This window comes from Oncorhynchus masou, chromosome 32, assembly GCF_036934945.1.
Source record: "Oncorhynchus masou masou isolate Uvic2021 chromosome 32, UVic_Omas_1.1, whole genome shotgun sequence".
NCBI classification, from domain to species: domain Eukaryota; kingdom Metazoa; phylum Chordata; class Actinopteri; order Salmoniformes; family Salmonidae; genus Oncorhynchus; species Oncorhynchus masou.
Window position 1 is genome coordinate 56,817,538 of NC_088243.1, and position 12,027 is coordinate 56,829,564.

The 12,027-nt window shown below is 47.6% G+C and overlaps 1 protein-coding gene across 25 annotated transcripts in view; it reads right to left on the reverse strand.

Moving 5' to 3' along the window:
• LOC135526264 (protocadherin alpha-C2-like) overlaps positions 1–12,027 on the reverse strand; it is a 222,383-nt gene that overhangs the window by 17,207 nt on the left and 193,149 nt on the right. For all 25 annotated transcript variants that reach the window (XM_064954465.1, XM_064954481.1, XM_064954476.1 and 22 more), the window contains one exon: positions 7,367–7,455. In XM_064954465.1, the coding sequence (XP_064810537.1) occupies positions 7,367–7,455 (89 nt within the window). The remainder of the gene's footprint in view (positions 1–7,366; positions 7,456–12,027) is intronic.

Below are 12,027 nucleotides of genomic sequence, written 5' to 3' on the forward strand. Positions count from 1 at the left end.
TCGAGGGCTTGATTGGTGGACACTTTTTCTCCATTCCTAGCAAGCACAGCTGATTAATCAAATTACATTCTAAACTGATGATCATGATTAGGTGATTATTGGAGTCAGGCGTGTTAGCTGGGGCAAAAATGTGACACCAATCAGGCCCTTGAGGACTGGAATTGCCCCCCCCCCCCCTGTTCTAGATGGTAGTGGGTGAATAGTCCCGTGATTCGGGTGACTGAGGTCCTTAATGATCTTCTTGGCCTTCCTGTGAAACCGAGTGCTGTAGATATCCAGGAGGGCAGGCAGTGTGCCCCCAGTGATGCGTTGGCCTGACCGCACCACCCTCTAGAGAGCCCTGCGGTTGCGGACGGTGCAATTGCCGTACCAGGCGGTGCTACTACTCGACAGGATGCTCTCAATGGTGCATCTGCAGAAGTTTGTGAGGGTCTTAGTGGCCAAGCATTTGCACCTTCTTCACAATGCTGTCTGTGTGGGTGGACCATTTTAGGTTGTCAGTGATGTGCACGCAGAGGAACTTGAAGCTTTTGACCCTCTCCACTGTGGCCCTGTCAATGTGGATCGGGGCGTGCTCCCTCTGCTGTCTCCTGAAGTCCACAATTAGCCGATCGTTATGTTGATGTCAAGAGAGAGGTTATTTTCCTGGCACCATTCCACCAGGTCTCTCACCTCCTCCCTGTGGGCTATATTGTCGTAGTTGGCAATCAGGCCTACCACTGTTGTGTTGTCAGCAAACTTGATGATTGAGTTGGAGACTCAGGCAGTCATTGGTGAACAGGGAGTACAGGAGGGGCCTGAGCACAGTCTGATTTGTCAATGGCTGTTGCATTGGAAAAATCTCTCTCTCTCTTACTTGCCTCCCTTACTCACTCTTCCTCCAGCTCGAAGTCTCTCATTTCTTCTGACCTTTCGTCTAATCTAGCGTGAAACCTGGTCCAGCAAACACCCGTCCCTTCCAGTGATTGATAGAGCGTTAATTATGCCCATCACTGTTATGACAACGTTATTATGATTGGAAATTAAACAGATTGTCAATCACTGATCATTAAGAGGCATATTAGTGATGTGAAGGATTCATTTTACACTGGGATGACCACAGCATAACACCCTCTCTGTATGTGTATCTCTCTCTGCTGTGTTTCTACATTTCTGTCTCTTCCTCTTCCTCTCTGTCTTTACCAAAGATCAGAATCATAGCCCGACACACTCCAACTATTTCAGAACTCTTACGTAATCGTGTACTTTTTTTCTCTCAGAAACAAATATCCAAAGCAATACACTCCTCTAATGTAGCCTAACTCTCTGTCTCTCTTTCTCCGTCTCTCTCTCCATCTGTCTGTCTGTCTGTCTGTCTCTCTCCATCTGTCTGTCTCTCTGTGTCTGTCTGTCTCTCTCTCTCCGTCTCTCTCTCTCTGTCTGTCTGTCTCTCTCTGACTGTCTCTCTCAGTCGGTCTGTCTGTCTGACTGTCTCTCTCTGACTGTCTCTCTCTCTCTCTGTCTCTCTCCGTCTGTCTGTCTGTCTGTCTCTCCGTCTGTCTGTCTGTCTCTCTCTGACTGTCTCTCTCCGTCTCTCTCTCTCTCCGTCTCTCTCTCTCTGTTTGTCTGTCTCTCTCTGACTGTCTCTCTCAGTCGGTCTGTCTGTCTGACTGTCTCTCTCTGACTGTCTCTCTCTCTCTCTGTCTCTCTCCGTCTGTCTGTCTGTCTGTCTCTCCGTCTGTCTGTCTGTCTCTCTCTGACTGTCTCTCTCCGTCTCTCTCTCTCTCTGTCTGTCTCTCCGTCTGTTTGTCTCTCCGTCTGTCTGTCTCTCCGTCTCTCTCTCCGTCTCTCTCTCTCCGTCTCTCTCTTTGTCTCTCTCTTTGTCTCTCTCTTTGTCTCTCTGCTGACCAAGGTTTTCACAGTGACTTAAATCATCCAGAAGCTCCACGATCCATCGGCCGCTTGAGCAGAAGCGCAGTGGAGCGCAGTGCAGGCTGACATAATGAAGGAAGGAGGAGGAGGAGAGAGGACGAGGAGGAAGAGAGAGGACGAGGAGGAAGAGAGAGGACGAGGAGGAAGAGAGAGGACGAGGAGGAAGAGAGAGGACGAGGAGGAAGAGAGAGGACGAGGAGGAAGAGAGAGGACGAGGAGGAAGAGAGAGGACGAGGAGAAAGAGAGAGGACGAGGAGGAAGAGAGAGGACGAGGAGGAAGAGAGAGGACGAGGAGGAAGAGAGAGGACGAGGAGAAAGAGAGAGGACGAGGAGGAAGAGAGAGGACGAGGAGGAAGAGAGAGGGAGGAGAAAGAGAGAGGACGAGGAGGAAGAGAGAGGACGAGGAGGAAGAGAGAGGACGAGGAGAAAGAGAGAGGACGAGGAGGAAGAGAGAGGACGAGGAGGAAGAGAGAGGACGAGGAGAAAGAGAGAGGACGAGGAGGAGGAGAGAGGACGAGGAGGAAGAGAGAGGACGAGGAGGAAGAGAGAGGACGAGGAGGAAGAGAGAGGACGAGGAGGAGGAGAGAGGACGAGGAGGAAGAGAGAGGACGAGGAGGAAGAGAGAGAAGAAGAGGAGAGAGAGGAAGTACAGGGATGCGGGTATGAAATGCGATCCACCCAGAAAAGTAGAAAAATTGCTACTAAAAATCCTGAAGGTGCAGATTTCTTTTAGAGAGGGAGAGGCACTGCAGTGCCAGAAGATAATGGGTTGTTGTGATAGCAAATCAAATTATTTGTATTGGTCACATACAAATATGTAGCAGATTGTTATTGCGGGTGTAGTGAAACGGTACACCCGCAATGGTTCCAGCTCTCGTGGCTGGGACCACACCCTTCTCTATCAAAACACCTGCGCTCCGTGTGTGTGTGTGTGCATACGGGTACATGCGTGAGTGTGTGTGCGAGTGTGTATTTTGTTGACTGAAACCCTAAGCGATACTGCTGTCTCTTCAAAACCTAATTGTTATTCATGCATCTGTATTTTTCTGCCTGTGCCTGGGTAGTGACAGGAGTATATGTGTGTCTGCATGAATCACCATATATTCCCCTGACTGATAACGGCAACATGAAGGAGCAAGTGTACTTGTGTGTATAAAAATAAACTATGGCGACTGGTTGTTTGTGTTGTTTTGTTTTTTTTACGAGAAATGACCGTATCTGTTGGTGACAGTGATCGTGTGTTTTTATTCACCGTGTGTGTGTGTGTGTGTGTGTGTGCGCACCTTGAAGTTTGATGCCCAGACGGATCATGTGACAGATGGTGGAGACAAGCTTTCCCAAGAGACCGTTCTCAACAGCCTCACAAAGAGGTGCCACTGCCAACTCTGTGTGTGTGTGTGTGTGTGTGTCATCTAAATGAGAGCAGTGCTTCTAATGAGGATGATATAGTCATTAATAGTGACATGACTGTTAGCAGACTATTAGAAACAGATTTATTCTAGAGAGAGAGAGAGAGAGAAAGGGTGAGAGAGTGGGAGTGAGATAGAAAAAGAGAAAAAGAGTAAGGGAGAGAGAGAGGGGGGGCAGGAGAGAGGGAGGGTGAGAAAATGAGGGTGAGAGAGGACAAAAGAAACAGAGGCAGAAAATGAAATGGTGAGGGGCAGAAATTAAACAAAAAAGGAGGACAGACAGAGATAGACAGAAGTCAGCACAGATCGGAAGGAAGGAGGTGGAGGAGAGGAGGAATAAAAGGAAGAGGGGAGGCATTTTTGGATGAGCAGAGAGGAACAACTTGGTCTAGGCTTCCCCTCCTGAGTTGGCTCTCTGCCCCAGGCAGGTTCCAGAGAGTTCTATCCAGCAGACCTACTCACATAACAATACTACCACCACAGAGCCTCTGCTTGAGCAGCTGAACGCAGAAACCTCAACTCTCCATCTTTGCATTCATCAAATTAGAATTCTACGCATCCACCCTCCCCTAGTCTAACCCAACAACGTGTTGTGGTCATATGGTTGGACTCCAGAAGGTTGAATAAGGGAGAGGGACACAGGATGGACCACCTGCCGTGGAGCTTATTTCCAGAGGAGGGCAGGGCACACCCTTTTCTCTCCTTCTTTCACCCTTCCTCCCCCTCTCTTGCCCTTTCTACCTCTTCTCCCTCATCCGCTGTCCTCCGTTTTGCCTCGTCAGGTGCAAGCTGCTGTTGACTCCTGTCCCCCCTCATCAAATCAGGCTTGTGTGTGTGTGTGTGTGTGTGTGTGTGTGTGTGTGTGTGTGTGTCCCTGTCATCAAATAGAGCAGTGATGCATAAAGACCTGCAATAAACCTGCCTCCACCTCTGCAGTACAGCACGGCCCTGTGTATGTAGGTCAGTCTCCCTCTCTAACTCTCTCCTTCTCTCTCCTTCCCTCTCTTCTTGTTCCCCTCGCCATGTCCTCCTCAGACCAACACAACCTCTTCCTCCTTTCTATCCAACGCTTGTTTTTTATTTGACCAGCAGCCACCTCCCTATTTCTCTCTATTCACCTGCGTTGCTTCAACCTCACAGCCCACATTTCCATCTCCATCTCTCTCTCCCTCCGTAACGCTCTTCTTACACCCTCTCTCTCTCACTCTCACTCTCACTCTCTCTATCGACACTCAGTTCAGGGCTATGAATGGTTGCCGTGGAAACTGCATCCTCCAGTGAAGCGGTAGGACTTGGGCGTCACAGCGACAGTGCTGATGGAGAATAATGCTGTGAGCTTTCTCTCTCTCCCTCATTTTCTCTCGCTCTCCGAGTCAACCACTCTCCCCTAGCAACACACTCTCCCCTAGCAACAGCAGCCCTCCATCCCTCTCTCCCTCCCCCTCTCCCTCTCTCCCCTTTTCACTCTCTGCCTGTCTCTTTTTTCCAACTCATTGTCACACTCTCCCCCCTCTCTCCCAGTCCCCCCATCCCTCTCTTCCCTCCTTTCCTCTCTCCCTCTCTTCCCTCTCACTGCTCTCCATTTCTCCTCTCCTTCCTTTCGCTCTCTGGCTCTGCATTTCTCCCTCTCCTTCTCTTTTCTTCCCTCTACCAATTTCTCCCCAGGGGATTGTTCAGATCCAGCACAGCCCTCTGTGAATCCCTGTGCGTGCCCCTGCTTTAGAAACATAGCCGTGAAATGGCGGGATGGATGGAAGCAGAGAGGAGAGAGTGATAGAGTTAGGCAGCATGCAGAATCCTGATTTCATTAATGTGAGTCTGTTAATCTGGGCGTAGGCTGGACTCCATCTGTCATACCAGGAGCTGCACACAAAGCAGGGAGCGAACACACACACACACACACACACACACACACACACACACACACACACACACACACACACACACACACACACACACACACACACACACGCACACACGCACACACGCACGCACACACGCACACACGCACAGTCTCTCTTTCTCATACATAAAAATACATACACAAACTCCTAAACAAACACACATATCCGCAGCAAACCACACTGATGGAAACACGGGGGAAGGAACAAGGGCGTAGTCTCCAGCTGTGGCTCTTTGTCTCACATCGAACAGAAAGCAAATAGACTCTGTCAGACGACACACACAAACCCACCCTGCAGTTGTAACAATCGACACAACACCTCTCCTCTCTCAAGCTGCAGCAATGCATTAAAGTGACTTCAGGTCCTAAACCTGCAGAAAGCCGACAGGCAACGACTGACTCGCTGATCATTAGACCAGGAGACAACTCATTCAATGAGTGCCATCATACCGGCTGACTGGACAGATCCAGCTGTGTCCCTGTCTACATCTTCACCATTACAACTTCCTGACATTTTTTCAAATCTGCTCAATTGAATCATTCTACATCCTAAAATTTGCCATTAGACTTTTTTTGGACTCCATCCCCATTATTCCAAACCCCCAACGTCCATGCCCAGACGGCACTGCTTCATTTAGCATCCATCTCTTTACTTTAACCCCCCCCATTAAAATTCCATCCAACCCCTTACGCTGTCGATCCCAGTATACACCCTCCCCATCCTGTCACCCCTTTCCACAACCCCTTAGTCAACTCCAGCCAACCCGACCCATGAAGACTGGCATCTCCACCCATTCGGTTTCCCTCCACTCACCACCACCCTGCTCAAGGCTGCAACTCCTCAGTCTGGGCAAGAAATCGATTGCTAAGCGGGGAAGGCAGAGTGTGTGTGTGAGAGAGAGCGAGAGAGAGAGAAAGAGAGAGAGACAGAGAGAGAGAGAGAGAGAGAGAGAGAGAAGACTGTGTGTGTGGGCAGTTAGTCAGGTTGTCTATAATGGACAGAGAGCCGGGTCATTCTCAGCATACCTTAATTACAACAAATCACCTTTCTATCTACTCAGTAAATTGCACTGTCATCCTTCTCTTCCTGTGTCCATCCATCTCTCTCCCACTCCTTTCTATCTCTCTGTATCCTCCACAATGTCTTCACGTTCCACTCCTCTCTCGTTACTCGCCCCTCATTCAATCTCTACCCCCCCCCCCCTCCCCTCCCCCTCTCCCTCCCTCCCTGGACCCTGCTACATAACACATTCCAGCTGAGTTCCTCTCCACCCAAACACGTCTGTTCCGGAAGGTACTGACCTTGAGTCAGATGTTAATGCTTCTTGTGCGGTTATAATGAGTATGCTAATGAGGTAGAGAGCATCCGAGAGCAGCCAAGAGCAGGAAGCTACGGCCCGTTTCATCACCCGAGAAGTACAGAGGTGACAAGAACAGTCACCAGGGTTACGAGACGTGGGGGACGAATGTGATTTTTATTAAAAAAAATATTTAAAAAAGGCAAGTTTACATTGCATCACATTGGGGTGTGTATGGGAGAGCGAAAGAGCGAGAGAGACTGCAGAGAGGAAGAATGTAATCAGAGTTGTATTCATGGTTAATATGGGTCTGTGTTGATGTCTCTGAGTCTCAGCTCTCTCTCTCTCTCTCTCTCTCTCTCTCTCTCTCTCTCTCTCTCTCTCTCTCTCTCTCTCTCTCTCTCTCTCTCTCTCTCTCTCTCTCTCTCTCTCTCTCTCTCTCTCTCTCTCTCTCTCTCTCTCTCTCTCTCTCTCTCTCTCTCTCTCTCTCACCAATCTCCACCCACAGAACAGTGTAATTATATCTCTGAGTGGATAAGGGCAGTGAGCAGGAGTCAAGGTGATGGAGAACCTGGTCTCTGCCTTTGGTTATGTCGTAGTTGGTCTGGATTACACTGTGCCAGTCAAAGTCGGAGGTAGTCTGAGTTAGTCTGCGTTGGCCTAAACTGGTCTGGAATGTCCTTCGGTAGGTCTGGCTTAGCTAGTCTGGGTTGGTTTTTGATAGTCTTGAGTTGTTCTGCATTGGCCTGGGTTGCTCAGGGTCTTAGTCTGATTGTATTCTGCTTTGGTCTGTTCTGGTCAGGGTCAGAGCGGTTCAGTGTGTGGTGTAGTGGCCTGGCTCTTACCTCCGGCGGCGCTAGACACGGTCGGCCAGTTCTGGACCAGAACCCCCTGCGCTCCCTGCATCACCGACGACTCCTCCATGTGCACTGAGCTGGAACACAACACACACACTCTGAGGTTACACACTGGAGAAACATCCCAACACACACATTTTCAGAGGTTACAGAGTCTAGAGAAATATAACACCGACACACACACACACACACACACACACACACACACACACACACACACACACACACACACACACACACACACACACCACACACACACACACACACACACACACACACACAGTCTGATGGTACAGTATATATTGAGAGAGTTCTCTCATAAATACACACACAAACACACCCTTTCACTCTCAAACACATCACACACACGTTGTTTTCTGGGTGAACTCCATTATATTCTCTATCACAGGGCCATAGGGCAGCAGCAGCTATAAGCTTCTGTGGACCCAGTCGTCTCTCGCTCCACAAGTTTCCTATAATACAGAGCATTACTAAATTAAGCCATGGTAGGAAACCACAGTGTGTGTGTGTGTGTGTGTGTGTGTGTGTGTGTGTGTGTGTGTGTGTGTGTGTGTGTGTGTGTGTGTGTGTGTACACAGTCAGTAGCAGGGGTCTCAGGAGGGGGGTCAGACCAATTCCATCTCAGGAACTCAAATGGGCCCTTGGATTAGGATTAAACAGTAGTCACCCTGCATATTCACACCGCTCCCTGGATTAAGGATTACAGATGGGTGCTCTAACATTTTCACACCCACCCCAGGGATTTCAGCAACCCTCCTAACTAAAATGTATTGAGCTCTGCGGTGTTAAAACAGCGACAGGCTGCTGCCAAAATACAGCAAATAAACAGAACCTTAAAAGCACGCATGCACGCGCACACACACACACACACACACACACACACACACGCCATAAATGTAAGGTATGAGATAACTAAATCTTAATGTCCTCTATTCAAACTATGGTTAAATGTATTAATCATGAAAAGGGTTCAGGTCCGTTTCATGTCGCTTTTGAAACAATCTGCATGTTCCACTATCATTTATCCAATAAGGGCAGCACCTTTTACCATAGTGAGATGCAGAGCAGGGTTTTAATTGAGGATTAGAAAAACACTCTCTATCTAGACTTTCTCTTTATTGTGTTAGCAGATATTACATCAAATCAAATGTATTCTTAATGTCCTTTTTTACACCGGCAGAAACCCAGCCTAAAACCCAGGAAAGCGAGCAATGCAGATGTAGAAGCACAGTGGCTCAGAAAAACTCCCTAGAAAGGCAGAAACCTAGGAAGAAACCTTAAGAGGAACCAGGGGCGACTGAAACCAGCAGGCAGAGCTAACAATGCGCAGAGCGCTGTGTGTGCGTGCGCGCGCGCGTGTACATGCTAAATGCACACAGTCAACCCGTCAATATGGCTTTAAGGAGGTGCTCTCCCTCTTTCAATCCTCCTGCATTGCTACTATTCCATGATTAATCCCTCTCTTCTCTCCTTCCCTTTGACCCTGCCTGGAAAACTGGGTCTCGCAAAGTTTAGTCTCACAGAGGTCAGATGAGAAGAGAACCATTCCCCCACTTCAGCTGGAGTCCCTTTCTCCGTATCTCTCTCTCGCTGTATTTCTCTCTCTGGCCCACACACACACACTTGAAAGTGCCCAATATGCGATTGAATACTCGATCCTATACCACAATATACTGCAAAATGTCAAAGGTGGAACACAAGGACATTTTCTCCATAGGGTAAAAGTGAAGCTATTGAAATAAATAATAGTTGAACATTTAAGAGAGACAGGAGGAAGGGAAAGCGTGTGGGAGGAGGCAGCAGTATTGCCACCATTTTAGTTGCACTTCTTCTCCAGGCTCTCCACACACTGTCTGGCCGTCCGCGTGCACACGTGTGCATGTGCGTGTATGTGTGCGAGTGTATGTGTGAGCGTGTTCACCCCCAAGGTCAGGCAATCACAGCTCAGTCCCTATCCTCTCCTCGCTCTTCTGCCATCTGATTCACCCTCTGTCCCCCTCACCCATTCTCTCTTTATTCATTTCTCCCTCCCTTTCTTTCTTTGCAATTTTTCACGCCTCCGTCATCTCTATTCCATCAGCTGTATTGAAAAGTGTGTTGTGTGTGTAAAGGTCCTCCTGTCGTTTTGTAGTGGTATACGGAGATGAATAGAGATCTGGCAGGGTGGCCATTTTAAGTGCTGTGTGGAGCTAGAGTCATCCAGATTCACTGATCAATTATTAATGGGGAACACTGGATCGAAAGCATGTTCCTACAGCTAATGCCTGTATCTGTTTCTCTCTCGTTGTCAGTGACGTGTATTCATGGATGCCAAGGGAAGCCAGGCTTCCCCCAAAAAAATGACCAAGAAAAAAAAAGAAAGAAAATAATGTCTCTTTTTTCTCTTTGTGTTTCATAACTTTCCTTCAATTCACAAGAGGTTGAATGTATCTCACCGGAGAAAGGATCCGAGCGAGCGAAACAGCGCCCCTCTGTCTCTGTATGTGTAGGCCATCTCTGTGATGCTGTCTGTTCATAAAGAGTACGACATTGTTGCCGCCTGTAGCACTGAATGCAGGGAAGCCAGCGAGCATTTGGCCTCCCTTGATAATAATAAAAAAATAATAATAGCCAATCATCGCTGAGCTAAACTGAGCTCATGTCAAGGGAAGACCATTTTGATTTGGCTTCTTTCTCATCACATCGCATCAAGAGAAATCCGTAATTGACAGAAACAACTTGAATTGTTACACCTTGTTGTGTTGCTGTCCTCCGGTGGCTAGCTAGCTAGCTAAAATTGTCCTTTTCTGAATTTAGCAATGGATGGATAGGGATTTGGACATGTGGTTTTACTTAATTTCCCCTGCTAGCCAATGATTATAACGGTGATTTTGATCCAACCATATATTCATATTGTGCCCCTGGACTGAGAGGATGGAAGTTCAATATGTAGCTAGATGTAGAAGGCTAATGTTAACTAGCTAACGTTGCCCATGAAAGGAATTTAGGCTAGCGAGCAAGCATTTTAGCCAGGTAGCCTAGTACGAACAAAAAAAAGCTTGTACTGTATGATAAAGTGATAGACCGTTTAGTCAACATGAAAGAGGAGGGTGTAGGGTGAGCCAACATGTTTTTTCTACTTGCACACACACACACACACACACAAATCCGATCCAAGGACAACCACATCATATTTATCTTACGTTGATTGGACTACATTGTTTTTGGTATCTTTAATTTGTCACTGTATTAGACCAAGCATAGGTGATTTGATGATGTTGAAATGTTGAAGATGAAATGGTGCTGGAATAGTGGAGGCATCTCCTGTTTTCTTTGCCACTTGCGGTAACTCTCTGTGGCTCTAAAATCAATAGTTGTTTAGTGGTCTGAAAATGTCGGAAACATTACCTTGCTTGACCATGCTGTATCTCATGTAACTGATAGTTACATGCAATGTGTTTTCTGGTCTTCACAGGACAGAGGCTGGACTCTGGCTTTGTAACAAAATAAAGGTGTGGTTAAATTGATTCTGCCAATGGGGATTCTTATTGTCTCGGCCTTTAGGCCTATATACATCATGATGTCAAGGCTTATGAACTAACAGGTTGTAGAGCAAACAATGCAATTATCACAACACATAGGTTGTAATATGGCTTTTCCCCCCTGGTTTGGCTTCCCCAGTGATTTTACACACACACCGCTTATTGCTCATTGTCCCACTTTCTCCTTGTGTCCATGGAAATGTCTCTTTGTCTCTTTTCTGAAAGACAATCAGCCTGCTTGTCTGTCTGTCTGGCTGATGGTTAGTTCATCCCATCACTTCTCACTCCCCCCCTGCTGCTCCCCCATGGACATTCCCAAACGGACTCTTACCCTGTCCCCACAGTTGGAAGTGTGCATAGAATTATTATCTTTATTATGTCTCATTCATTTAAAAAAAATATACCTTCATTTTTTATTTAACTTAAGATTCTCACTGTACCCTGCAAATACCATGTAATGATCTATCTAAAGTTTCTCCCGTTCTTCTCTGCAGATCCTCTCAAACTCTGTCAGGTTGGATGGGGAGCGTCGCTGAACAGCTATTTTACGCTCTCCAGAGATATTCGATCGGGTTCAAGTCCGGGCTCTGGCTGAGCCACTCAAGGACATTCTGAGACTGGTCCTGAAGCCACTCCTGCGTTGGCTTGGCTGTGTGCTTAGCGTCATTGTCCTGTTGTAAGGTGAACCTTCACCCCAGTCTGAAGTGCGTAGCGCTCTGGAGCAGGTTTTCATCAATAATCTCTCTGTACTTTGCTCCGTTAATATTTCTCTCGATCCTGAATAGTCTCCCAGTCCATGCCACTGAAAAACATCCCACAGCGTGATGCTGCCACCACCATGCTTCACTGTAGGGATGGTGCCAGGTTTCCTCCAGACACTTGGCATTCTGGCCAAATATTTTTAATCTTGGTTTCATCAGACCAGAGAATCTTGTTTCTCATGGTCTGAGAGTCCTTTAGGTGCCTTTTGGAAAACTCCAAGCAGGTTACTCATGTGCCTTTTACTGAGGAGTGGCTTCTATCTGGCCACACTACCACAAAGGCCTGATTGGTGGAGTGCTGTAGAGATGGTTATCCTTCTGGAAGGTTCTCCAATCTCCACAGAGT